This window comes from Aspergillus bombycis (assembly GCF_001792695.1).
Source record: "Aspergillus bombycis strain NRRL26010 chromosome Unknown contig00051, whole genome shotgun sequence".
In the NCBI taxonomy this organism is placed as follows: Eukaryota; Fungi; Ascomycota; class Eurotiomycetes; order Eurotiales; family Aspergillaceae; genus Aspergillus; species Aspergillus bombycis.
This window is the reverse complement of record NW_019170053.1, coordinates 85,413-111,950: the sequence shown is the minus strand read 5'-3', so window position 1 is coordinate 111,950 and position 26,538 is coordinate 85,413. Positions and strand designations below refer to the sequence as shown.

Here is a 26,538-nt window from a genome sequence, read left to right as displayed (position 1 = left end):
CCGGATCTACAAAATAATTCAGACTTCACAACCCGGATTAGTGAGACAAGAATTGATTTAAGTACCCGGTAAACCCTCGGATTGCCACGGTTCACCATTCAGAATGGCTTAAAGGCCGCACAGGCATCCGGTTTGAAAGTAGTATGGAATGAATGAGTTCGTCTGCTTAAGTGTTGTCTCCATTGGTTGACACAGAAGAGCCTTTGTTAGATCTCAACCTAGTGGGAGTAGGCCGACAACTACTGAAAATCCCAGTCAGTTGCAATATCCCCCTATTTTGCAAGGGCTACGGTGGCTACATTGATTTCCTGTATAGATTCATATAAGCCCTGATAACTTGGGTCTTGTAATGTATGACTTCTGTAGCTATATCAGTTTATAGGTAACAAGGTACTGAAGATTATATACTAATGAGACCGCTAGAAACAGTGGTACGAAAAAGCTGAACGATTCCATTTTGAACTAGTACGAGTTTGGTTAGCAGCGAAGCTAAACCGGCCACCGATTTAGGCGAACGATTCAGGAACACTGCTTTTAGACGGCTTCATTTGATCTGTCGTTACATTGTATGGCACCGGCCCAGTGGTTGTTGATAGCCACCTTAAACCTGGCAAATGTTATATGGCTGGCGTGGAATTATCGCCCAGAACTATGTACCAGTTCCACAAAGATGAGATCGCGAGAAACATCGAGTGGAACCCCAATGGATTCCAGTTTATCGAGGCCTGGAGTTTCCCTAACGTTGGCTAAACAACATCCTTTCTATGTTGTAGATCGTGCGACTGATTGAACTCACCAGGTAAATGAGGTAACATCCTGCAACTTTCGCCATGGATGTCTAGAAAAGTCACAACTCAAAGAATGGCTACAACAGACGGGGAACTTCTCGATCCCCAAGTTACCCCTTTCTGAACAGCCGAATGGGGGGATTAGATTGTTGATATGCAATTACACTTTGTTCGAACGCGCCTCGCTCGGGATGTCCCGCGAGGACTATGATTTAGTCGAAGCAATGCTTGCCCTTCATCCGGCCACCCTTCCCGCGCTTGAGGTAAGTGGCGGGATGTTCTCGCGTTACTCTAGGAGCGGGCAACAGGGAGATCAAACATGTACGTCAGGCTGTCCTTGGCTATATGTTTTGAATGGGTACCTTGAACATGGCTAATATAACAAAGCTATTATCCTCAAAGCCCCTCAGAAGTACGAGATCGCTAATTACATGCTGTCTCTCACGCACGATACTACATCACAATGGACCACCGCTCTCCTCGCGGGCGAGGATATTATCGATTTATTCCCATTAATCCAAGACTATCGCTCCGAGCTACCGTTCAGATCCCAAGCCCCCGGCAGAACCATCCGGACGAGTCTTGCTCAGTCTCCCAAAATGTGGAACAATGCTCTCACATTGCCATGCATTCTTGTGACCGATCACCTGAAACGACTACAACAATACTGTACCGGGCCTCTGACCCAGCAGGTGATGGTGATCGAAGAACATCTTGGCGTCACCACAGTTGGTCGGAGGAACCAGGTGCCACGTTTCCGGGCGCCAACAAATAGAAAGCTGCAGTCCAAAGACGCGGATATCCTAAACCTTGGAATACCCGTCGATAGATCTCAGACGCACTTTCTCACCGTTTCCATTAATTCGAAGCTAACCAGTATACTGTTCACAAGGCGCTCGCCGAAGTGGAACTACGAGGCGTCGCAGTTTCTATTAAACATCATGAATGAGTCTCATACAGAATCTCGCAGCCAACATTCGCAATATAACGAAATCAGGGAACTACTTGAGCACAACGTATATCTCGCCAAATCTATCGAGGACCATGTGCTGTGCCTTCAGGCTCGGATGGAGCTTCAGCTCGATGTGGTATGATGGGTCCCCTCTCACAGTCGAAAAAGTCTTTATTATTGATTCTAGACCAGTTATACAGTTTCGTGGCCCAGTCAGACAATCGGCTCAATGCACGCCTCGCTGCATCGACTGGGAGGGATAGTACCTCCATGAAGATCTTAGCTTTTATCACGACTATATTTCTTCCGGGGACGTTTATTGCGGTATGTATCTAGCCCTTGTAGTACAGCAAAGGTTTGATTAATAATACCTTTTATAACAAATCTAGACTTTGTTTTCCATGGACATGTTTGACTGGAAAAGTGCCCCTTCTGAGGGAAGCTCGGCGGTGTCATCTCAATTTTGGATTTATTGGGCAACAGCAGTCCCACTCACAGCAGTTACCCTCGGGGGCTGGGCGCTCTGGTGGAATTTCGAGAAACACAGGTATGATGTACATATAAGGGAGGCAGTGCATAGAGCAGACAAGCCGTACAAGCCTTGGTGGCGGAAGAGGTGAAACACTTAGAATACATGAATAATAATCTTTATGGACAATCAGACATCCCAGGCGATCGAAGTAGATCCCTGTCACCCTATCCACGATCACCACAATCAAGCTCGCGTTGATGGTAGGCAACACGCTGTTCCCACTCGCGGTAATTCCTGATGGACCATAGCGAGCGTGCAAATAGCCATCCTTGTATACGTATACAACGAGCCATCAACGCACGTGGACGGTATGCATTATATTACGGTATGAAGTGGTCTGTCTCCTTGATCGCAGTCGGGTAGCCACGAAGTCAGTGAGACTTCCTGATACTCAACACGTAGCTGAATTCGACCTTTTCTTCTAGCAGATGTCCTCTACTGAAGCACGATATCATGTGGATCGGTGTAGTGAAACCGAGTCCGTTTTCCCCTGGTTAAGCTGTTACTATGCCTTCACCTTGCCATCAGTTAATTACTCTGTGCTTTTTTATCTTCTCTATTTCTATCGGTGGTTTCATTGGACATTGAATGTTAAGTAGGATATTAAGGCATTCCCATATCATGCTACAGTTGTGGTGAGAGAGACGTCTATACCCGTCGACTAGTCAAGATGAGTGCCGGTTCCGTCTAATTGATCCTATAGCTAAACAGATCTCCTGATCTATAGACTCCAGTTACTTCGATCAAGGTCAACGCCAAATGAAAAGATATGCCAAAAGATTGCCATCGAAAGACAATGTTCGCAAAGCGTAGACGATAGACAGAGGATGGTAGGGATATGGTCGGGTTATTAATACTTGGAAGGCGACACGTACGAGTTAGGGCTTACTATATCATGCTTTAGAAGGATGGCATCCCGCTGTTTTCAGAAAGGAGTGTTGACCGCTATAGGATTGCTCCAAAGCAGCTGACATGGCCTCGGCACATCGAACGGCCAAGGAGGCTAATGCAAGGGCAAAGTGATCGGGACAGACCGTATTGCATTAAGGAAATCTGTGCTGATCAGTCTCGTCTGACAGAATTGTTCGGTGTAGGTGACCCCTCGCAGAGTGAAGAACTGCATTATTTCATCGGCACTGTGTAGGTCACTCCGAGCAGAAGCACCAGGATTCGTATTCTTGAGTTCCGACGGCGTCCGACCAGAGTAGTGACTACTACTAGTGTTGCGCAATAGTCCGGGGTGATGGGGTTGTGGGCCATATCTGTGACCCTGCACTGTTAGCCCTCAAATTGAGTTTTGGAACTGGATCTCAGGTTGGCTGGAGAATCCTGCATGTCTTACAGTTACATCAGTGGTGAAGCCCAACACATGCGGACTCTTAGGCCGATCGCCCATATTAATCTCTGAATGCCTCGGGATGCCGGTGGTGACATGTGCTTTTATACGACGCGGACTCCGTTGATTCGTGGTGAACCCTGGCCGCGATTCCGCGCTAATCATGTATTTTGCGGGGTACAATTAATTGGGTACCATCAATTACTGCATTCGGAAATCCCCAGGATCTAGCCAGCAAGCCTGGATGAGAGATTAAGATTAAACAGGAACGTGGGTCTTTCAGGCTAAAGGCTAGCAGAACCCCCGGGCTCTGGGTTGTTAGAGCATATAATGTGAGAGTTCTCCACGGCGGGATTGTCCCTTCCACAGTCAATTAGAATCCAAAGCTTGTGTTGAACCATACCTTGGCGTATCTTCTCCTGGTCTCCCCTTTCACCATAGCCTCATTTCCTCTTCCCACTGAAACCTAATCCAGTCCTATTATTGGTCAATATGCACTTCCACCGTCTCCTTGTCTTGGCCGCCGGGCTCCTCACAACGGCAACATCGGCACCCACCGAACTCTTTAAGCGGGATGCCACCGGCGTAGTAGATGCCGTGGCGGAGATTGCAGACAAAATGACGACCCTAAATACCACGGTGACAGGTTACCAAGGGGGAATACTCGGAACCGGAACAGCCCTGAAGATCGAGTTCCAGTCCGTGCAACTCAGCCACGCCCTCAAGGATGCCATCTCGACGACCGAAGATTCCCAGAACTTCACCGGCGATGAGTCCAACAAGGTGGCCGCTGCCTTTATCGATCTGCAACCGAAGATCTCTTCGACTCTCGATAACATTGTCTCCAAGAAGCCTCAGTTCGACACCGGATTGCTCGGCATCGGGTCTGTCTCATTCTTAGTGAAGTGGAACTTGCAGCAGGAGAAGGACTTGTCGGCGGACTTGGGCAAGGCTGTTGTTGCTAAGTTGGCCGAACCGTATGCTTCGGTTGCGCCATTGTTGAATGATCAGATTGCCGCTGCTTTCGAGAAGGCGCTTGCTGCTTATAATTAGGTGCTATGGAGGAACTTGGCAGAGGTAGTGTCTTTCTGTCATATTTCGATTTGTGATGCAGCCCCTTTGCAAACTAGTTGATCGTGGAACCAGGCTTGGTTTAAGCATTCATTGAAGACAAAACACAATCCAGTCCTAATTCGGGTTCTAGCGAATTCTCCAGTGAGCCATCATGTCTGGTCAGCTTAATAATATATCCCGTTAAGAGAGTATCTGAACCTGATCCAAGGAGGCAAGGGAAAGAACATGGTTATCACCGTTGAGTAATTCGAATCATAGATTAACTTGATCGCTGTCGTGGCAAGTAGCGTACGACTGACGCTAGAACCACAGGACCTCTTCTAGGAGGTACAGTCTATCCTTGGGTGTTTACCAACCCCTCTACGTATCGAGAACAAAAGTCTTGTCATCCAGCTATTTCCAACAACCTAGTGTAAGGCCATTGGCTAGTGGTAAAAAGGTTTGAGAGGTCAAAGAGAAGAAGATCAGAAATGGTTACATGCTGCGACAAGGGCACCGCCTGTCCTTCAATCAACCTGCAAAGATCACACACCGTTGCATATACACGGAATTGAGCAACTGCCGGTTGACTTCGTCACGGTCTTCCCCAAGAAAATCCCCTTGTAAGATGATTGGCTTCTCCTCCCTCACAGCCTCATGCCAAGTCCGTCGCTGGCAACTGCGTCCGAACATCATTGCCATTCCAGGAAGAGATGAACCGATACGTTACCCTTCATGCAAATGACTCGCACAATCTGCTTTGCAGCCTTGAGACTACCGTTGAGCGAGTCATGCCGTACAGTGTTCCCCATGGACTCTTCGCCCGGGATAATTGGGCATTGGCATCTCCCGATCGAACCAACCATAGCTCAACGCCAATTGATGTGCAGGGAGCTTACCTCATGCAAAATGGCGGAGTAGGGTCTTGGCATCTCGTCAGTAACAGAAGAGGTCTTGTCCCTGGCTTTGATCGGGCGCCTAATTGCCAAGGGCAATCCATACACAGTGATCGTCATGACTGAGAGCCGCGACGCGCGTAAGGTAGATGTCCCATTCTGGACTAGTTGGGGAACTATCATTGGGTAGGGAAACGCGAATATGAACTGGGAACTATACCAGGTCCTGAGCTGGGCCTTGTGGCATGTGGCATTGTGCTTGTTATCACTGAATACTCACAACTATTTCACCATACTGAATAGGAATGCCAGTTGTCTATTCTATTGTGATATACTATAGCACCTAAAAACCATGCTACTGGCCAAGACAGCACAGCGTGCCAACTATACTGCATATGCATATAGGATGCATTAGACTGCCCACGCAGCGCTGCATATCACCTTTTATCAGACATGATCGTCATGCCACGAACTGCACATTGTACAACATGTTGGGGCTATACTATCTATCAGGCGTACCATTTGAACAAATACGACAGTCGGTCATCATGCTCTCTGTGAACACGTTCAAGCTACACTGATATTATAGATCGCTTAAGAGACATTCACGCCTCAAGAAACCTATATAAAGGAGGCTTTTTCCCCTGAGCACGACATTCATCTCATCCATAGCAACATCAGCAAAGAACAGTTCCCAACCAACCAATCATTGAACCCTCTTTGAACATAACTGTATACCACCAAATCCTTCCCTAAAAATGAAGTTCATCTACGCCGTCCTCCTTGCTGCCGTGACCGCCACCGCTTCTGCGCTCCCAGAACGCCTGGAGGCCCGTGTCTGCGGTAGCCCCATGTGCGCCAGCTATGTTGCGCTGGGTGCTGCCGACTGCCCCCTCGATTGCATGTGGGGAGACTGCACCAAGTACCACTGCGAGGCCGAGGGCTATGACGTAAGTGTCTATGGTGGCATAAAAGGCGTGGGTTATGCATTGCTGACGTGACTATAGGTCATCTGTGGCAAGAACGGAGACAGCTGCGCTAAGGCCTGATGTGATGGAGAGTGAAATGACATGAGACCTGAATTGGGTACATCGTGATGCGAGATGGAAGTTGTTATGTTTTGGGTGATTTGTTGTTTAGAACGATGTTACTTGCTTCTGTCATTACTTAGAAGAATGATGAGTCTTTTCGATATATCATATAACCTGTCCTCTACTGGGGGCTACATTGAGTTAGCTGGAGCAATCTCCCAGTCAATCAGCATATCCACTGTACAATTAGTCTTGGGTTGAGGAGTTGGCGAATCCAAGAATAGGTGTCATAGTTTAACGGCCAGCCATGAAGGTGAAGATTCAGATGCAAACAAATTGTAGTCTTAGTACTTAGTACAGTAGTTTCATTGCTTGAATAGTAGCAGTGTCATCTCACCGTGGGGTGCACCATTCTTCCTGCCATTAACTTAACCCCACAGCTACAACCTCATTAAAAGCTAAGGCTTGGTCTCATCACCTTTTTCAGGTCACATAGCACTGTGGGATTTAGTCTACTATGTCTCATTTCTTTGTCTTGCTCGTGAACGCAATAATGGTGTATAATGTCTTTGATATGTCTGTAAATTGGCGATATTATGGTAATACATTCCCGAGGTTTACCCTATGCCGTCGACAATCAAAAATAATTCGCGATACCCAAGCTCATGGAAATTTTTGCAGAGAATATCTCCGTTACACTACTTAGACTTCCCCATAATTTGTAATCTTTGTCAAGCTTTTCTATTTTTCAACATCTTTGCTGCCGGTGATTGTTGATACGATTTCCTAAATATCTCTATACTTATTCAGCAGAAGCTTTAGCCGATTCAAATCTAACTCTCATGTATAATGGAGCAAATTTGAAAAAATTAGCTAAGTGGGAATGGAATAAAGCCTAACTAAAGTCTGGACAATTCGAAATGCTAACCTAATCGCTGATTCCAGGTTCAACTGAGAAAACTAAGCAACCGCTGCATCAATATTCTAACTACACAGGACGTGGCTAGGAGAATGACTGGATGAAGTTCCTATTCCAGCTACTGTAATAGTCAATTAGATCCATTCTTGTTCAGGAAGCCCCTGTCAACCAAAGCCGAATGAAGACAGACCATCTACAACTTTATCTCGCCAGTTTTGCGATTTTCGTGTGATGGGTCCAGAGAACGAGTACTAGCGCTCGTATTCCACGTAACTTCCCTCTTGATTTCCGCGGAAACCCCTTAACGAGAGATTCAGATCGACTTATTCTATTGGTGGCGTACGATTGCCAAGCTTATTCTGTACGAGGTGATCGCCCTTGCTACCGGTCTCGACGCATTTATGTTGTTGGTTTTTCTTGCTACTTAAGAGACGCTTCTTGTACCTGGATCTGCCCCCCCCCCCCCCCTTCTTCGTTTCCCTCTCTTTTCTCTTCTTTCCTTTTGTCTTTCTTAAATTCGGATAATCGCAGTATACATCGACTTTACTAGAAAACATCTCTGTGCTGCTTAGGAAGACATATCAACATAGCAGGTAGCACTCACTGGTCTCTATCCAACCGGACCATTACTTCCAATTCCCATATCCAGGTCAGATAATGACTTGCTGGTGCAGGAGATCAAAGCCAAGTAGCGCGCCAAACGCCGTGTCCCCCCCGACTGAAATGGAGAATACCAGGCCGACACCGCAGAGCCTAATAGTGGAATGCGACGAACTACTAGCAGAGAACAGATGGACCGAGGCGCGAGAAAAACTGGACCAGGCCGTACAGCTATCAGAGCAGCAGCAGGGGCCCGACCATGAGGATTCGCTAGAAACAAAGGCAATTCTTGCCTACAATCTTCGCCAGCACGCCGAGTATCAGGAGGCCGAGACGATAGATCGTGCAGTGCATGCTGCTCGTGTGAGAGTCTTTGGACCGGACCATGCTGAGACGGCGAAAGCATTGAATAATATTGCACTGGATCTTAAGGGCCTTGCTCGGTTCGGTGAGGCTTTTGATCTCGAGGAGCAAGCGTTAGACATATTTATGAAAGCGGAAGGGGAGAATTCCCGAGCGACGCAGACGAGCATGAATAATTTGGCGAATAGCTATCACCAGCAAGGTCGTTTTGATGATGCGGCCAGGTTGCATGAGAAGACACTGGAGCTTCGGACAAAGACACTCGGTCGTGACCACTTTGAAACAATCATGGCCATGGATCTCCTGGGTGTTGACTATCGGGAGTTAGGTCAGGTAGAGAAAGCTGCGAGTTACCAGCAGGAAGCGCTTGGGCTTGCGACAAACAGTCTAGGGGAGGCGAATGAGACCACGATTCGGTGTTCGATAAACCTAGCATCAACCTACCAGAAATTTGGAACGGCCGATGGACAGGAGAAAGCATTAACCTTGCTGGAGCGGGCTCTGGAGTTATCCCGCAGAACCCTTGGTGAAGAAAGTCCGGAGACAGTGGGCACTATGAACAACCTGGCAGTGGCATATGTCAGGGCAGATAAGCTACAAGATGCTTACCCCTTGTTGAAAGCGGCTTATGATATTAATAGAAAAGCACTGGGCCCAGATCACCCGAAAACCCGGGCCTCGGAGGGTAATTATAACTATGTTATGGAGAAGCTGGGGTTAACTCGGGCTAGCGTTTTTGGCTCCTGAGTATTGGATTTCTTGCTTTCGCTGGAAGATAGATCAAATAGAAGATATTTTCAAACCCCTTTGAATACGAGGACCAGAACGTTAGAGTGTTATAAATGCCCAACATAGTCGACATTCGGGAATAGTTAACCTAGCAGCTTCCATGGGCTTATGATATTGTAGAGAAGACGTAGCGCATACAACGCGTCAATTGTACACAAAGGCATTACAGCTGGGAAACATTGTGAGCTAATAACAGGCACTTCTATATGATGCAATACCTCATTCTACTAAGCGCCATAAGGAGACTGTGTCACGGCGTCTCCAACCAGTGCTAAGTCCTGGATAGCAGCCAATCCATACTGGGCAACAGCGTTTGTCGATATCCACGTAGCCTCATCCACTGGAATGAGCACAGCGCTTCCATTGACCCGCTCTGAGACCCAGGGCTCATCAGCGGTAAAACCATCAGTATTGTTATAGAACTCCTTCCATGCTCGCTCAGCGACAGTCACGTTGTTGCTGTGCTTCGCATAGTACGCCGTCAAGCGCGAGTGGCCCTGGATCAAACTGATACCGCTAAACGATTCACCATAGCGCGCCTGCTGCTCCGCCTTCGTTGCGCCATAGTAGTAGCAGTAATCAAGCCAGGCACTCTCGAGACCTTCCGGTGCCTCATCGCCCCAATACTCGAGCAACTCCGAAACAACCTCCGGCATGCCGAACACAGCGTTCAGGTGGGAGATAGATACAACGCCCTCATTGTTCGGATCAGTTGGGGGCGGGAGCAGTGTGCCGTTGCTGATCGCGTACAAGCCCTCTCCGGTGACGAAGCCGTTCTTGAAACTGGCGATTCCTTTCGCCGTACCCGTCAGCTTTTGCTTGGCTTCTTGCCAGCGAGGCCCGCGTCGCTCCCATTCAATCAGCCAGCCAGCAGCGAGACCAGCCCAATCTGTTCCCAGAGAGAATGCGACAGGCTTGCCTGGCTCTGGTGTCCAGCCATCCGTCCTAACCTTCCTCTGCGGGTCCAATATTCCGTACGTCTTGTCGGCGTCGATTGCTTCCTCCAAGAGCTCGCCAACTCGCTCATCCCCACCAGACAAGTAATAGAAGTATTTCCTGTACTGAGGCTGGGCGATACGCACTTGCTTGGCACTATCAGCGAAGTGCTGAACGCCATGTCGAGTGCCGAGACCTTTCCAGTCGCCAATGTGATACACATCTACCTCACCGGTATGACGAGTCAGTGCCTCTGCAAAACGGTAAATATCTGCTCGTCCAGTCCGCAAGAAGTATTGCCAGAAGAACAAGTCAGGGGATAGCTCGGAGTTGTCCCACGCGTAGCCACCAACGTCATAGCGCCACGTATGCCTGTCTTCATCGTAGGTGTGCATGATATCACCATAGTCTAAGAAGCCATACCAACGGCGGTCCTCAATCTGGCCCTGGTAGAACTTCGCAAGGAAGTCTAGGTGGTTTTCGATCGTCGAAGCCTTCTCATTTGATGTGTCTGGCAGTGCCCAGTAGGACCCAGCTGCCTTGGTTTCCTTGATATACTCAGGCTCCGGCACCAAAACTGGAGGCTCATTGATATAACTTCCCAAAAGGGCCAGGTTATCGCTCTCAGGGGTGGCGTCAAACGCGTGCAGGAAGATTTCACTGGTTCGGGCAATGCCATAAGGCGTGTTAAATCCGGGCTCATAGTCTTCGTAGGTGATTTCGAGCGCGTCGGTTTGCTTTTCATAAGTATCCTGCCCGAGTCCATCATGGAATGGTCTCAGGTCTAACGGTGCTGCTTCAGGGCTATAGAGCCACAGTGTGATCTGGCCCTTGTTGGCACCCGCATTCGTGATATCCAAGCCTGCAGGATACCTCTTCCAGAAATCACGCAGGCCAATCGCAAGTCCACCTTGCGTGGCACCACCAAGATATGCAAGTCCAGAAGATCGCGTGCCACCCGGGATGTTGATCCAAGCCTGGCCAGGCTTGGTTCGTTTCTTGAGGGTAAAGCCATCAGGTGACAGCTGGCTCAGCTTGTAATCGTTCCAGACCGGAATCCACTGCATACGAGAGGATACTCTTTCATCCCACGTGCTGATGTTGGGGGTTACTTTGCCTTCATATTGGGCTGAACGGACTTCCTCACCGGGGTCACGACGCAAGCCAGTGATTCCTTGAACGGCTTCATTGAGATAGCCGCCATCCACACCGGGTAGTCGAATGTGACGGTTATACAGCTCCTCGCCTTCAAGGGGAACCTCGAACTGGATTCCAAGCCCAGTGATAAAGTCTTCCTCTGGTTCTCCATCGAAGACAATACTGTGAACCACCCTGATAGAGTCTGAATTGGCATAGAAATAAAAGCGTAAAGTGAATGGGAGCCAGTCATCGTGAGCACCACTACCGGACGTTTGGTGTGTTCCCTTCACCGTGACCAAAGTACGAACGGCATTGTCCTTGCTGACAGTCACATTCTCGATATTGCTTTCGAAGTTGAAATAGTTGATAGAGGCGTTCGCCCGCGCCGAAACATCCTCCGCTACTCCGGACTGGGTATGGAGCACGAGCTTTCCATTTTCGCCAACTACCTTACCACTGGATGTCGTGATAGAACCCACAATGACATTTCCTTGTTTCGGGAAAGAGGCCGTCAATTTACCCGTATCAACCGTGATCCCGTCGGCATTATTGGTTACCTTCAATGTGGATGATGTGCTGGAATGGTTAGAAGCCGGGTGGCGCGAAGACGCCGAGGCGCTGACGCGATATTCGCTATCAATAGTGTCAAGTGGTGGAATGGCGTGCCCCGTCCACTTAATTGAGCCATCACGCCAGTAGCCTGTTACCCAAGACTGAAGCGGAATTTGCTCATTCGATTGCCCGGAAAGACTAAATTGCGTGTCGTTGGATCGGTACTTGCCCTGGGGCCACGGCAGGCCGAACGTTGTCCCAGCATGATACTCCGGAGCATCGCCGACCCAGTGAACCTTGACGGTATCGGATGACCTACTTTCCAGGGGTTGTGAAAGTGCTTCACTGGCTAGCGCTCCAAGAGCGACCCAGAGAGATGGCCGTCGCATGGTGGAAACAATAAAGAGAGTACACCACCGACACCGAGAAGGGGTTCGACTCGTAGTCGGTTATATGAAGCAACGGGTAGAATTCATCATCTTATATGCCCGGCATGGAGCTTCAATGCGGAGCTAGACAGAGGCCAAGAACCTAGAACAATTTCGCATCCTGGTAGCGCAATCAGAGGAGCGTGGTGAGCATGCATTAACGAGTTAAGCCATTACATGTACAATAACCAGCAGGCTCGGACTAGTTTCGGGTCAAATGGAATAGCGAGATCCGCTCGAATGAAGGGAGCGGACAAGAGTTCACACCAGGACGTATAGCGTGACATCATTGGTGGCCGTTCTGTGGTTTAATTTTCCGTAGTGAAATTGCATTATTTCCCTCCGGTGTAGCGACAACTTCAGGATGCCCGGCGGGCAGTTCTTGCCAGGGGAACTAAGCATCACTTTCTCCTGCCAAGCATTCCCCCCGCATAATTCGGACCAAGATCACCCGAACGTTCTCTCTCTGGCTTGTCAATAAGCAATTTCCTAGGATTATTTCGTCAGTGGCTTGCTGGTTGGAGAAAGGATGTACCCTGAACCCGAGTCAGATCAGCTCGCAGTTGGCACTGTGTATCTACCATCCCCAGTCATGAGGAACACACGCTGTAGGCATGGAATACCACTAGTATTAGGGAACTACTGTATACTTTTAACAGGTTCTTGTTGGTACCCCTTTTCTAGCCATGAGCAGATCCTACGAAGCGATCATCGTCCTATATCGTTGCGAAAAACAAGCAGCAACATTTGGCAGTAATGCATTTTATTTGAAAGCACTGCGCTAGCCACGCGGATAATGAAATCGTTCTCGAGAATTTCGGATCAGCCTTGGCAGGGGCATACGATACGGCGTAGCGAGACGCAGGCATTGGCCAAGACGCCATTCACCAAGGCACCGTAGAGTATGAACGGAAATGAGGCAACTATTTATTTCTCACATATTTGTATTCGTCTCTTCGGCTTCTACAAGTGAAGTTTCGCATCCTGATGGGAAATAGACAAAGCTGGTTGCTCCAACAAAACAGAATAGTGCCTTGGTATATCAAAAATCTGCTGAAAGACGCATGTCTACATCAATTCAACTCCCATCCTTTCACCTCCGTCATCCGTGTAAACCAATCTCTAACATAAGGGAGTCGCACATGTGGTCCATATGGATCCAACTCCCACTGTGGGCTTGGGGCAGGGAGTCCTGTCTCTCTCAGAGACGATTCCCTCAGTTCGTCCATGGAGCCGCCGCGGTCGTATTCTGGAACCTGTCCCAGTGCGTCCCGAGCATCCTTCATATTCTTCCTCAAAGCCACAGTTTCTTCTCCACATACACTCAAATCGTGAGGATTGACCACTACTCCATAGTTATTCCGGGCCCCGCCGATAGTCACCAGTCTCCGGCGAATCTCCAGGGCGACTTTCTCGGCAGGTCGAGTCAGTGGATCTCCCAGCCCACCACCACCCCACGTCACCCATTCCAGCAGGTCATCGGGATCTACGCGAATATGGTCGCATTTCGAGGGAAGTATCTCAACGGGGGGTTTATCTCGAGACTTCGAGAATCGGTACAAGACCTTCCGCGAGCGGGAGCCCGGTTTACCACCTCGAATTCCCCATGGCTTTGTAAACCAGCGGTCATCGTGCAGACTGAACTCTCCGCGACACAGGAACCGATAGAGAGTACGTTGTGCGTTACCACCACGGTAGTAGCCTGCGCCTCCGCTGTCTGGGACGCTCTCGTTGGCTTCGATGCGCAGTGGATAGTTCAGTTCAATGCTCTCGGTAGGGATCGACTTGATAGCTGGAAAGAGGCAATGACAGTCGAGCCCATCGCCTGCATTGCGAGCTGGTACTCCACCGAACCCAATCTGATATAACTGATACCACTCCCCGTCAGGCTTGTATCCAGAGTAGAAGAAATGTGGTGAGTCACTGAAGCCAGCTGCCGCCGCGTATAGCTTATTCTTCTTTCCGATAAGTGCCTGCATTACATCCATCGTCCTGCCCAGGAGGTGGGTACGGCAAGAAATAGCTGCTGGTCTCACAGGCTTCAGCACGGTGCCCTCGGGGATATAGATGTCGATGAGGTCATGGAAGCCATCGTTAATCACGGTACCAGGTGCTGCTGCGGCAATCATGTAGTACCCGATGAACATCTTGAACATAGTTTCTGATAGGTAGAAGTTTATACTATGCTCGCTCTGAGGCGATGTTCCGCTCCAGTCGAACAGCAGCCGATTCCCTTCGGTTTTCCTCATTGTGCAGGTAAGGGCCCAGGGGCCAACGCCATGGCCGTCATCGTCCACGAAGTCAGTAAAAGTGCATGGCCTATCATCAAAGTCCGTTTCGATAATTTTAGCCATTCCTGTACGATTACGGAGAAGTAGCTCCGAGCATGCAGCCAGGTAGATTTGAGATCCAAATCGCGTCGCTAGCTCACAAACCCGACTTGCAGCAGTACGACAAGCGGCAATGATAGCCATCAGGTCCGATCGGTACCAGTCTGGTTGACGTGAGTTGCGACAGAGTAGGTCAACCAGGTCAGTGTTCATAGCCCCCTTGGAGTAGAGTTTGACTATAGGTATCTGGACTCCGTCGTCGAAGATGGATGTGGCATTGATAGACATGCTGCCTGGGACCATACCCCCTACATCAGTTAGATGCCCGAACTGCGACGCCCATCCAATCAAGCTACCCTCAAAAAAGACGGGCAAAAGGACAATAACATCGTTCAAGTGCGTCACTGCTCCTTCAATCATGTAAGTGTCATTAGTGATGAAAACATCGCCTTCATGTATGGGTCCTCTCCAAGCCTGGAGGAATTGGGTGATAAAGCTCCCAAATTGACCGACAAGCATCTTGCCATCTGCCGTGGTTATGACGTTGAACTCATCCTGTTGCTCGCGGATTGCTGGTGACATGCTACAACGGAGCATGAGCGTGTCCATCTCACTTCGGATAGACGCCAGGGCAGATGCCACAAGCGTTGGGATCAACGGAGTAGATCGAACTGTTTCCTCAGCCTCTTCTGCCGTCTGATCCTTTGGCCGCTCTTGCGGTGATTCCCCATCTGGGCGTATCAGAATATTACCTATGGCGTCTATCTCCCCGTAGCACCCGGGCAGTATCAGAGTATTGCTGTCCATCTCAGTGATAATACAAGGACCCTGGACACATACGCCCTGGTAGCTGATCTTTTCACGATCCCACAGTGTAGCCTCCAGAGTCTTGCCCTCAATAACGATGTCTTTCTTGGTCACGATGGCGTCAGCCGGTGGAGTATCAGTTGTGGCGTTGTTAAACCGAGGAATTTCAATGCTTGGGGAGGCGTCAACAGCGACAACCTCCAGGCGCATAAGTTCCAGTTCAAAGTTGGGAAGACAGTACTTGAACTGTTGTTCATGCAGCTGGTCGAACCTTGCCTGTAATAGCTCCTTCCAGGGCTCAGAATGAAGGGACAGGTCTTCGCTCTGTAGGTCGACTGTCAAGTTCAATGCTTGGCCCTTATACCTAAGGTCGACGTGGTAGCTTATATTAAGCTCCATAGGGTGGCCCCCGTTAGAGCTTTTCATAGTTGCCCTGCATGTCGTTTCAAGCTCATCAAACCGGGCCTTCACCTCCCCGGGCAATGTTACGGAGAGTAAGCGGATGTATGACGATGACTGGGAATGGCTCAACCGGGTCGTAGCATCCCCAAGCGCACATAGGGTGCCCGGCGACGGAGGGACGATGACCGGCCAGGCTCCAAGAAGCTTTCCAACTGCGTTGGCATGCAGTGGCCCGGCACCACCGAATGCAACGAGGGCAAAGTCCTTGGGGTCATAGCCCTGTTCAACAGATACCAAACGCAATGCCCCGTACATGGTTTCGTTAACGAGGTTGATAATATCTTCAGCCGTCTGTGTGACAGTGAGCTTCATTTGAGAAGCAATGGTATCAACAGCGGCGACTGCAGCCTCGACTTCGAGTGTGAATTCACCTCCCAGTAGCTTTTCCGGCAGGTATCCCAGGACTAAATTCGCGTCTGTAACAGTGGCTTCCACTCCGCCTTTACAATAACAGGCCGGCCCAGGGCTTGCGCCTGCACTCTCTGGCCCAACCCTCATCGTTTCCGTGATGTTCATATACTTGGCAATGGAGCCTCCTCCAGCCCCGACTGTCCGAATATCTACAGCGGGCGAGCGAACAGTTAAGTCGCCCACCACTGTCTCGCGACGGAGGCGAGGCTTTCCCTGATATATCAAAGCGCAGTCCGTTGATGTTCCACCCATATCAAACGTGATAAGGTTTTTGTACGGCGTGTTGCGCGTCACAACGTCCGCAACACCCTGAACTCCTCCTGCGGGGCCAGACATCAGGATATTGACAGGAAGCTCGCCGGCCAGGTCCAAACTGGTCAGACCGCCGTCCGACTTAAGGATACGGATCGTATTCCCATCCTCTGTCAGCAAATCCCGCAGGTTGCCCAGGTAGCTTTGAACCACCGGCTTTACAAGAGCATTGGTGCAGGTCGTCACCGTCCGCTCGTACTCCCCGACCTCGCGAAGGACATCGCCAGAGCAGATGATCGGAATATCAGAGCCGAGCTCTTCACGCACGGTGTCCGCTACCAACAGCTCATGCGCATTGTTGCAGTGAGAGTTAAGCAGCGAAACCGCCACAGCCTCCGGTCGGTCTTTGCTCCATGCCTTGAGCTCCGCACGCAGCGCACCTTGATTCACGGCAAGAACTGATTCCCCATTCACAGACATGCGCTCTTGACATTGAAGCACCCGTTCCAGTGGCACGATCGGCTCCGGAGGAGTGTAATGTAACCAGGCACCGAGACCACCGGGAATCTGCGAGCGACGAACAGCCAAGATGTCTTTATGACCTGCGGTGACGATCAGGCCGGTCCGTGCTCCTTTACCTTCTAGCACAGCGTTTGTGGCGGTGGTTGTGCCATGGTGGATGAATTGAAATTTCCCGTTCCAGGCGTAGCGGTCTTTGAGCTGCTGTCGAACTTTCTGGATGCCATTCTTGATCCCGATGCTTTGATCCTCAGCCGTCGTTGGTACTTTGGCTCTTGTGATCTGTCCGTCGGGCGTAAATGCGCATATATCAGTAAATGTGCCTCCTACGTCCGCTCCGAGTCGATATTCGCCATGCTCGGTGGCATAGGACATGTTGGAGGCTCCAAGGAAGGTGTCCGCACAAACGGAATCAAATGTCTCAGCGACCCTTATTTCGGTGGATGCGGCGGGGTTCGTCGGACGTAGAACATAAGCTCACGATGCAGACTCGTTCAAAAATAGCACACTGCAGGCCTCACACGGCAATCACGCAAGGTATCAGAAGCCCCTGTGTCTATGTTGAGGGAAAATTCCTCATGTTAACGTCCCTGGAGTATTCAGGCACCTTACGATCTCCGAATTCTCGTGCGGAGGCTAAGTTAGTTCAGTCACGCTCGGATAACGCTGTTAGATACTACCCTACTTCACAGGATGACGCTTCTCTGGACCCGCTCTTGCTTGGTAGGGACACTTACGCTTATGACATGGCCAATCCTAACCAAGTTGAGTAAATCCGGCGTCAGCCAAACCCACTTACGGCCGGACGGGAAAATCCTAACTTATCTTGAACGTAAACTGCACAATCAATAGGCCATTCAAGGAGGGACTGAGCCACAATCTGAGTTTAGGCAATTTACTGCGGTGAAGTCGTTCGGTAGCATTACGATATGGGCATCTTGGTAACTCTGCCCCCCATGGAAAGGATACAGCCTGTCCTATCCAGCACTCGCGTTGTATCTAAGGTGGGGCGAGAGAGAATAAGCGCAATCCATCGACGTTTTAGGTCTTCGATCTCAATCTTCATAACGTGACAGTACTTCTCTTGGGCTAGTCAAGTCCAGTGATACACGGTATTCAAATTGGTTTTCTGTCCACTATGAATATGATCTATCGTAAAAGTTGAGTCCAGATATAAAATCACTACGTCCTGGCTCTAGAATAAACCTACATAAACATCTACAAACCTTACAGTGCGCGTAATTTATCGGTTTGCCTATGTTTTAAAATAGGCTCTGTCATCTTCAAGTTTTCTTTTTGCGGTTTTCCGTTTTGTCTAGCAAACAAAGTGACATTCAACTCGCATTTCGTGGTTCTCATAGAGCTCAAAGAAGCAATCAACCCAACAACTCATTGACCCAAACTCCGATAGTACCAGACGATCACATGCTATGGGCATGCTTCTAATTTCCTTCCATATCACGGTTGTCCCCGTTGAAAAGTTATCCACTCGTGGTCTACAGGGGGGTGAAAAGGATTCGGGTTTTGAACGCGACGCTTCACCTCTTCTTCCCAAAGCTTCTTCTGATCCTCAAGCAAAGCATTTATCATAGCGATGGTAGCCTCAAAGCACATCAGGAAGTCTACGTGATACCAAGCGTTGCCGCATTTGAAAAAGCGACCATGTCTTGGCTTGCGACGACACGGCGTGAGTGATTGTCAGTCGACCTGGACAAACTCTGGAACGCATATCCTAATAAGCTCACCAATCTCCTGCGGCTCTCCGTGGTCTCTTAAGCTGCGTATCCGTACCAGAGTTTCATCGTTCATGTCCTCATAGACATTAAAAAAAAAAGTCGTAATTCTCCCTCTCGACCTAAGGACTCGATAGAGTATGGGTTCTTTGCGTGTAAAGATGCTCTGCCATCCGTTTGAGTTTACCATGAATGTTGTCAGTTTCAGCAGGGATTCGAATAAGGACTTCGAGGTGTTTGTATCCCTTGGGTGGCTCTGGACTAGATGGTTCTGCCATGATCGCAAGGACGTGGAATATGGACGAGTGAAGTAGGGTGATTGTACAGCTCAGAGCACAACTTACCCATGGTATATAGACCTTCCTGGCGGCATCTGGCAAGGGCAGTTACTTACGTCTCTGTCCTTGTCACCATCCTAGACACAGATCTTTTCATTGATATCTGATGCACTCTGAGAAAGACCTTTCAGTATGGCGATCAGTAATGTGGACACCAAACACCCCTGGTATAGCCCATTGCGCGATGAGACGGCCCTGTCGATGTGCGTCTCTGTCAGATAAGCGATGTCCTTTATGCAGTGACAGGCCTGATACCAATTCGCCATTCAACAGGCAATGATTCCTGCTCGCAAAGGAAATCGCAGTTTGAGACCGGGGTGCTATGTTCATTATGTATAGGTACCTCTCAAAGATCAAATCCTTAGAACTGTGCGCCATCTTTACGCGTATATGTCAGGTGGAACCTTTTCACCACGAGTACAGGAGGCAGCTTTTCTGTTTTTGGCATCTAAAACAGTCGACAGGTGTAATGAAATGTCAAGTTCATTCAGTGGCAACATTCGCACGAGGAAAAGGTGCCTTTGTTCCTCTGCCAGGGGTTGACTACCTTGTTATTGGCACTCCTTTGAACGGCCCAGGTTGTAGTTCTCAAAGGTCATCTGTGTGAGGTGCGCGTCGGCGATGGGGTTTCCTTTATTGACAATAACAAGATCAGACTCATCATCAGACAAGGCGGGATAAGGGGGGCAACCACCTTTACAGTCGACTATCCGTTTGCTTTCACTGTCACAGCGATCGTATCTCAACCATGCTTAGCACAAGTTTATCCTAGAGGGGGCTGTCCACACTACGATGTTATGGCTCGAGGACATGCATCTTCATCGAACTAGCTGAAACCGACATGTTGAACTGCGTCATTTCCCCCGTTATCCTCTGTAAGGAATCAAAAGAGTGCAAGGCATCAAAGAAGTCAGGTGCCCTAAAAGGAATACACAATTTGTCAGACAGCCGGATTATCTCCCGGAATCAGAGGACTATAAATAAAAACATAAGACCGATACTAAAGGCTTTCATGAGCACAGGCTCAGAGTTAAGAGTACGTCGCAGACACGGTGAGTTTGGTGATTCTATTTCTCAATCTGTAACCTCTCCGGAGGTCAAAAGATAAATCCAGTATGATTTGAGCTGTACAAGCAAATAAGCCCAGTCGCTATGAGGCCTTTGACAACCATTGCAGACACATTTCCCCTGGAAAGCTCATTGTCAGCTTGTCCCACACACAAGTATCGGCTTCCAAATTCTTCAGGACGTAGGGTAAGACCAGATCACGGGATGGTCTAGCCCCAATCTCGCTGAAAGGTATGGATACACTGAGACATAGAACAGCTACACTGACCGCAAGCCGTTGAACCAGTCAGGTTAGACTGTTAACCACCCTGGCCCACTGCCCCATTCCTCGAACAGCTAGAGTTGCAGCTCTCCCGTCTCCCTGAATCTCATATCCTCATGCCGCAGCCTTGAGCGGTTATTGGTCCATTTGATTCATGTAGAGCGATCACTGCGGATATGCGACATTTTTGTACGGTGGATTCCAGACGATGTCTCGGGTGCCATCTTCGAGCGACACAGTCAAGATCATATGAGCCAGTTATGTCGTCCCGATAGAAACACGAGCGATGGAAGTGTCCTAGTAATGTATTACAGCGTCGCAGGATTCCTCTGCCAAGATTGTTGGATAGTACAAGCAACACGCTGGCGACTTGGCACCAGGTAATACGCTAGCCACCTTGCGTGGACCAACAGAGACCGACAGCTTCAAGTTGTACCGACCGGGTATATCGCAGCGCATGGTTGCATATCCGCCCTGAGAGCAACACGGACACGGGCGCCGACGATTGCTCTGCAAATACACATTACATTTCACAACATCTGGAAGCCTAAGCCGCGATCCTGAAGACAAACCTACATGTTGTAGGGCACTAAATAAAGAAACGCAGCCCGTGGGGATAGCAAACTGGAGCCTAAAGTTTGTTCTGATGCGGTTGCTGCGGCGAGAGTTCTTGGATCACGTTGAAACCCAATCTATCCGATGCTCTACTGTGTAACTGAGCCACATAGGCCTCTCACGACAGGCCGCGCGGAGTGGCAGGTCCAAGAAGCAGTTCTACGGTTCATGTCAAACAAGACACGCACGTCATTGGCTTTCCGAGCGGTCTAGCTTTCTGGCCTCGGCGAATCCTTCAAATCGTAGGGCTGGCTGTTGGATAACCAGCGGAAATCCACCGAAGGGTAACAGCCACCGAGGCAGTGGTCATATTTTTGGTAATTTTATACATTTGTTGAAGCGGATAAAGCCGGTAAAACCTGACATAATCTGCACCGCCATTCCTGCACAATGTTCAGCACCGCCACTTCGCCACCATAGCCGAGGAAAAACTCCCAAGACCAAAAGTCCCGACAGGGCTCATCCCCAACAATCCGTCCAAGTCGCAGGAATCCCGTCAAAATCACCCAATTAGCTCTCTAGGGGAAATGAAACCAACGTAGCCAAGACCACCAACGTCATCCTTTACGGCAATCAGGACTGGATCGCATTACCCACCACACAGACTGGACAAATGCCAAGTCCACAAAAACCGGGACTGGCGGACGATCGTCCTCCCATTCGGCGGCAGCCTAGGGCAGTGGTCCTCGGGTGAGACTGGTTTTTGAGCGAAATAGGGGCTATTCATAGAAATATGACAAAGTCTGCTGTGGGTCAGGACAGGGGATTTGTGGCCTTGGCAATGCAACTCGCGGCCTCGGGCCAGACGAAGGACAGGGTACTCTATGTGCTAAAGTGTGCTAGAGCGTCCTAGACAACTCGTCGTCCTGGATAGTAGTCTAAAGTGACGTCTGTCATGACCTCATAGTACAATTTGGCGAGAGTGAAGGTCAAGAGACACTACAACCTTCCGACTAGAGCATCACCAGATGGAGGGAACGATGCCTCTTTCAATTCCACATGGAAACCTCCGGAAAACGGCTGTGGAGCCGTAGACCCGAGCATACTTTACCATGAAACGTAAGTCGGGCGACGAAATCCGCGGTGATTCGTGGCTGTGGTCTCCATCACAATGCATCGCCACTGGAGCCATAACTGCGACTGCTATGCCGATCCAATTCTATCATCAACACCGGGCAGAGAAGCGAATATTTAAGGAGCCTGGTCCTCTCCAGATCTACGGAAAATTTATCTCGATCATCAATCAACAAGAAACAATCTAATCTGTGGATTATCACTCCCACACTTCTACTTCCACTGACACTCTCCACATCTCTATAAACAAACCCACATACAAATCCTTCAAAATGCAGTTGACTCTTCTCACCACCCTGCTCGTTGCCAGCTCCGCCCTGGCCGCTCCCCAGATCGACAACATCATCTCCGATGTTGCTGGAGCTGCCGAGACCGCTGTGAACGGCGGCCAGAGCATCGCCTCTGACATCGCCAGTGCCGCAACCTCCATCGCTTCCGCCGTTGAGACCGGTGTCCCCGGCGCTGCCTCTTCCATCACCTCGGCCGCGGGCGCCGCCGCCTCCAGCGCAGAGAACTGGGGCTCCTCCGTCGCCTCCGATGCCGAGGGCAGGGCTTCCTCCATCGCATCCGAGGCCAGCTCCAGGCTGAGCGACCTGACCACCTTGACCGGCACCAACGGTCAACCCACCTCCACGGCCACCGTCTCTACTACCTCCGCCAGCGGAACCGAGACCACCACCTCTACCAGCTCCTCCACCACCGGTACTTCTTCTTCTTCCTCTTCCTCTTCCTCCTCCTCCTCGGCCGGCAGTGCCTCGTCCACCACCAGCGACGACGCCGGTGCCATGCCCACTCCCTTCAGCTTCGGTGCCGGTATCGCCGGTGTCGCCGGTGTCCTGGGCGTCATGGCTGCTCTGTAAACGACCAATGAAAAATCCTGCAACCATCGCTGCTTTCGGTACGAAATACTATGTTACATTATACCATGATTTAAGCGGAAAATATCCTTCGGTTACGACAACTTAATGGGAATCATGGCGTTTTTACTGCGTCTTCATGTACATGGATATACATTTTGAGCTCTGATATACATATATACAGTTATGATATGGTTATATTTCTAGTAATAAACTTTTTACTAGCAAATTTCTTTTCTTCTTTTGTAGCTGTCGCACTGGGATATAACATCTGAAACACTGAATAAGAGAAGTGATTGATGGAAAGTATACAACATATTAGAGTTAAAGCTTACACAAGGAAATAATAAAACCTCATGTATGTGGCAGGATTGTTCTTGGTTCATGCTGCATTGTTGGAATCTCCAATCTTTGCTAGCGTGGCTGAATATTAACTGTAATTCAACCAATTCTTTGTATTTCTGATCTGAAATCATGAAACAGTAGCTGTAACAGAACTTATTAAGACTTAGCGCTATTTGTGAAATATACAGTGTAGTTATTTCCCGAATTGATGCTGTACTCTCCTGGTGACGATTCTAAATTTTCAAATTACTAGGAATTGCGAAAGTTAGAAATATTCAAAATAATGCCTCTTAGAATTTCTACTCCAGAGATATTTTTGCCGCCTTTGGGAAAAGGCACCAATAATTGAAGACAATCTTGTATAATCTCAATTGTGCAAGGGGTTTATTAGCTCCATTATTTGTTGTTATTCTTCGTGGCTCGGGAATATATATTTAAACAGTAGCACGGAAAGAATGAGGACACAGACAAAAAGAAACATAGACGCAAAGCGAGTCACTGAAATCTGCAACAATTAAGTGAACCGAATTTCCTGCAACATAGTATCACAGTTACACGCAAACGTAGGACTTTAATAGCATCTAGAAAGAGTTCCTGTCAATCCTGAGGTCCATCATGGAGTTCGCAATGGCCCCAGCCGTGTGGATCGGCGAACACCAACCTTTCCACGGTACAAGCTCTGCGAGCTCCACTTTATTGGGAACTACTGCCCCAGCAGATGGCATGAGAGACTCGCAGAACATTTTCGCATTTTGAGTACGAATTGTTTATCTCCATAGTATGTATGGTAATCCAGACGACCTGCTGATTATTATGACAGTGCCCCCCTAGTTTATATAAATCACAAGGATAGATGTGGAATCGATATGAAAATTGGATTATGCTATATCGTAACTCATAACGGCAGGAGAGGAGAATCTAAACTATAGACAGGTAGTCTAGGTATGGTCTATATCTAGAAAACAGAAAAGAAATCAAACTAAACAGGCACACCGCCGGTGCCGAAGAGCTCCAGCTTGATGCGATCCTCGCTGACACCCGCAGCGGCCAACGCAGCACGCGTGGAGGTCATGAAACGGTCCGGGCCGCAGACATAGTATTCCGTCTTGGGATCGTCGAGGAACAGATCCTTGGACTTGTCCAGCTTGGAAATATCAACACGGCCCTGGTGGTCGTAATCCTCGCCCTGCTTCTCCTCGGCAGCGGGGTGGGTTTCGAAGAATGTCGCGTGCAGGTCCTGGTACTTCTCTGATAGGGAGTCGATGTCCTTCTTAAAGGCACGAGCAGCCGCAGAGCGAGCACCGTGGATGAAGTGAATCTTGCGCTGGGGAGCATCCGGGGGGTTCGAGGTGAGGGTCTTGAGGATGGAGGTCAGCGGGGTGAGACCCACACCGGCGGCGATGAGAACGATGGGGTTGGGGCTCTCGGCATCCGAGAGGTAGAAGTCACCGAAGGGGTGGGAGACCTTGACGACGTCGCCTCGTTGATCTTGGCGTGGAGGATGTTGGACACGTATCCGGGTTGGGAGGGGGCGTTGGGGTCAGCGGTGTTGAGACCTGCCTCCCTCTTGACACTGATCCGGTAGTAGTCCGACCGCGGAGCGTCACTCAGAGAGTATTGGCGGCATTGGGGGAACTTGAGCGAGTCCACGAAGACCTGCACGGAGATATACTGGCCGGGGCGGAACTTGGGGAGGGGCTTGCCATCGACGGGCTCGAGGTAGAATGAGGTGATCTCCGAGGACTCGGGGACCTTCTTTGCGATACGGAAGTCGCGGAATTCCGTCCAGCCGTCGGCCTGCTTGTACAATTCGGCCTCGCGACCGATCATCAGGTCGGCAAGTTGCCAGTACGCGGTGGCCCAGGCATCGAGGATCTCGGGGGTCAGCGCATCGCCGAGGACCTGGCCCATGGCCTCCAACAGGAACTTGCCCACGATTTGGTATTGGTCGGGTTGGATATACAGCGAGGCATGCTTGTTGCAGATCAGTTCGACGGCGGGGCCCAGGGCTCCTAGGTCATCGATATGCGACGCGTAGGCAAAGAGGGCGCCAGCCAGGGCGCGGGGCTGATGACCGTTCGTCTTGTTGGCGTTGTTGAAGACGGCGTTCAACTCAGGGTGGGCGGTCAGCATGTTGCTGTAGAACACGGTGGTAATGTTGGTGCCATGTTGCTGGAGAACCGGCACGGTGGCCTTGATGAGCTGGATTTGTTCGGGGGAGAGCGGCATGGTGAAGGGGATTAGGTCTGCAGGATGGATCAAACAGATGAGGGGGTGGGATGTGACGTTCAGTAACTTAGGGCTACTCGGCCATGGTATTTATACCATTCATGAGCCCATGCCCCTGGGCAACGTGTCGCCAGTTCTCGTGCCGGTATTCTTTTTTAGGTTAATTCCTTTGGTCCCTGGTCATCGGCCGAAGGTGAACACCGGGACTGTGGATATTTGGTAAAATTTTCTCTGGGAGGCCGAATATGGCCTCTATCTCCGCGGTCCATCACATCTCCGCGGGGTATGGAAGACTGCAAAAGTTTGGAAAAAATGCAGAAGAATGTTTGCTTCAGGGCAATCAGAGCCAAGAGAATGATAAGCCACTAAGCCTGATTGGTCGATGCCCGCTTCCCTCATATCAGGTTTATCAACCCCCAATGACCAGCAGGGAAGACGCTACAGGGTGTGAACTCTCTGCAGGATGCCCCGTACGTGGTCGTTCTTGTTCTCCGCACTGATTTCTGTTGGAACTACTCCATACTCTCTGGTGATGTGGAAGCGAACTGAGGCTATGGTTTTCGTAATGCTATCAGCCCATTCGTCGGGAGTTCTCGGAAAACCCCGTGTGCGCTGAATTCTCGGCGTTTGCGAGAGAGTGGGAAGACTTGTCGACAGTGGCACCATCCACTTACGACGGGGCAAGCAGTGGCCGAGCCGGAGCAAAAAGGAAAAAGAGTCAGACAAATGGATCCTGCTTGTCCTATGCCTCACCGTAAGACTATACTCAGAGTAGACATCGGAGACGAGGAGAACGAGTGGAAGTCATGAGATCATAGGGCTTCGGGTGCGCAACCCCATTTTTTTGATGTTCTCCGGTGGGACCCTTTCAGCACAACAGCTTGGCATATCATTGATCGACACCGTCCTCCTCTTGCTTGA

General features: G+C 49.7%; 8 protein-coding genes across 8 annotated transcripts; 5 read left to right on the top strand and 3 right to left on the bottom strand.

The window, feature by feature from the left end:
• Positions 1 to 621: 621 nt before the first annotated feature.
• On the top strand, positions 622 to 2,076 carry ABOM_007369 (uncharacterized protein; the record flags this gene model as incomplete). The annotated part of the gene is made up of 4 exons (XM_022534498.1): positions 622 to 741; positions 800 to 1,109; positions 1,176 to 1,876; positions 1,933 to 2,076. The coding sequence occupies 4 exons, from the start codon at positions 622 to 624 to the stop codon at positions 2,074 to 2,076; spliced, it is 1,275 nt and encodes a 424-aa protein (XP_022388461.1).
• Positions 2,077 to 4,100: 2,024 nt separating this feature from the next.
• On the top strand, positions 4,101 to 4,661 carry ABOM_007368 (cell wall mannoprotein 1 family protein; the record flags this gene model as incomplete). Its single annotated transcript, XM_022534497.1, has 1 exon — positions 4,101 to 4,661. One exon carries the CDS (start codon positions 4,101 to 4,103, stop codon positions 4,659 to 4,661), a length of 561 nt encoding a protein of 186 aa, XP_022388462.1.
• A 1,654-nt stretch (positions 4,662 to 6,315) lies between these two features.
• Positions 6,316 to 6,606, top strand: ABOM_007367 (uncharacterized protein; the record flags this gene model as incomplete). Its single annotated transcript, XM_022534496.1, has 2 exons — positions 6,316 to 6,507; positions 6,565 to 6,606. The coding sequence occupies 2 exons, from the start codon at positions 6,316 to 6,318 to the stop codon at positions 6,604 to 6,606; spliced, it is 234 nt and encodes a 77-aa protein (XP_022388467.1).
• Positions 6,607 to 8,230: 1,624 nt separating this feature from the next.
• Positions 8,231 to 9,217, top strand: ABOM_007366 (TPR domain protein; the record flags this gene model as incomplete). Its single annotated transcript, XM_022534495.1, has 1 exon — positions 8,231 to 9,217. The coding sequence occupies one exon, from the start codon at positions 8,231 to 8,233 to the stop codon at positions 9,215 to 9,217; it is 987 nt and encodes a 328-aa protein (XP_022388468.1).
• Positions 9,218 to 9,486: 269 nt separating this feature from the next.
• On the bottom strand, positions 9,487 to 12,276 carry ABOM_007365 (uncharacterized protein; the record flags this gene model as incomplete). Its single annotated transcript, XM_022534494.1, has 1 exon — positions 9,487 to 12,276. The coding sequence occupies one exon, from the start codon at positions 12,274 to 12,276 to the stop codon at positions 9,487 to 9,489; it is 2,790 nt and encodes a 929-aa protein (XP_022388469.1).
• A 1,112-nt stretch (positions 12,277 to 13,388) lies between these two features.
• On the bottom strand, positions 13,389 to 17,471 carry ABOM_007364 (putative hydantoin utilization protein A; the record flags this gene model as incomplete). The annotated part of the gene is made up of 1 exon (XM_022534493.1): positions 13,389 to 17,471. The coding sequence occupies one exon, from the start codon at positions 17,469 to 17,471 to the stop codon at positions 13,389 to 13,391; it is 4,083 nt and encodes a 1,360-aa protein (XP_022388470.1).
• Positions 17,472 to 22,458: 4,987 nt separating this feature from the next.
• ABOM_007363 (putative GPI anchored protein) lies at positions 22,459 to 23,046 on the top strand (the record flags this gene model as incomplete). The annotated part of the gene is made up of 1 exon (XM_022534492.1): positions 22,459 to 23,046. The coding sequence occupies one exon, from the start codon at positions 22,459 to 22,461 to the stop codon at positions 23,044 to 23,046; it is 588 nt and encodes a 195-aa protein (XP_022388463.1).
• A 1,321-nt stretch (positions 23,047 to 24,367) lies between these two features.
• Positions 24,368 to 25,617, bottom strand: fhpA (flavohemoprotein; the record flags this gene model as incomplete). Its single annotated transcript, XM_022534491.1, has 2 exons — positions 24,368 to 24,876; positions 24,945 to 25,617. The coding sequence occupies 2 exons, from the start codon at positions 25,615 to 25,617 to the stop codon at positions 24,368 to 24,370; spliced, it is 1,182 nt and encodes a 393-aa protein (XP_022388464.1).
• Between the last annotated feature and the right edge of the window lie 921 nt (positions 25,618 to 26,538).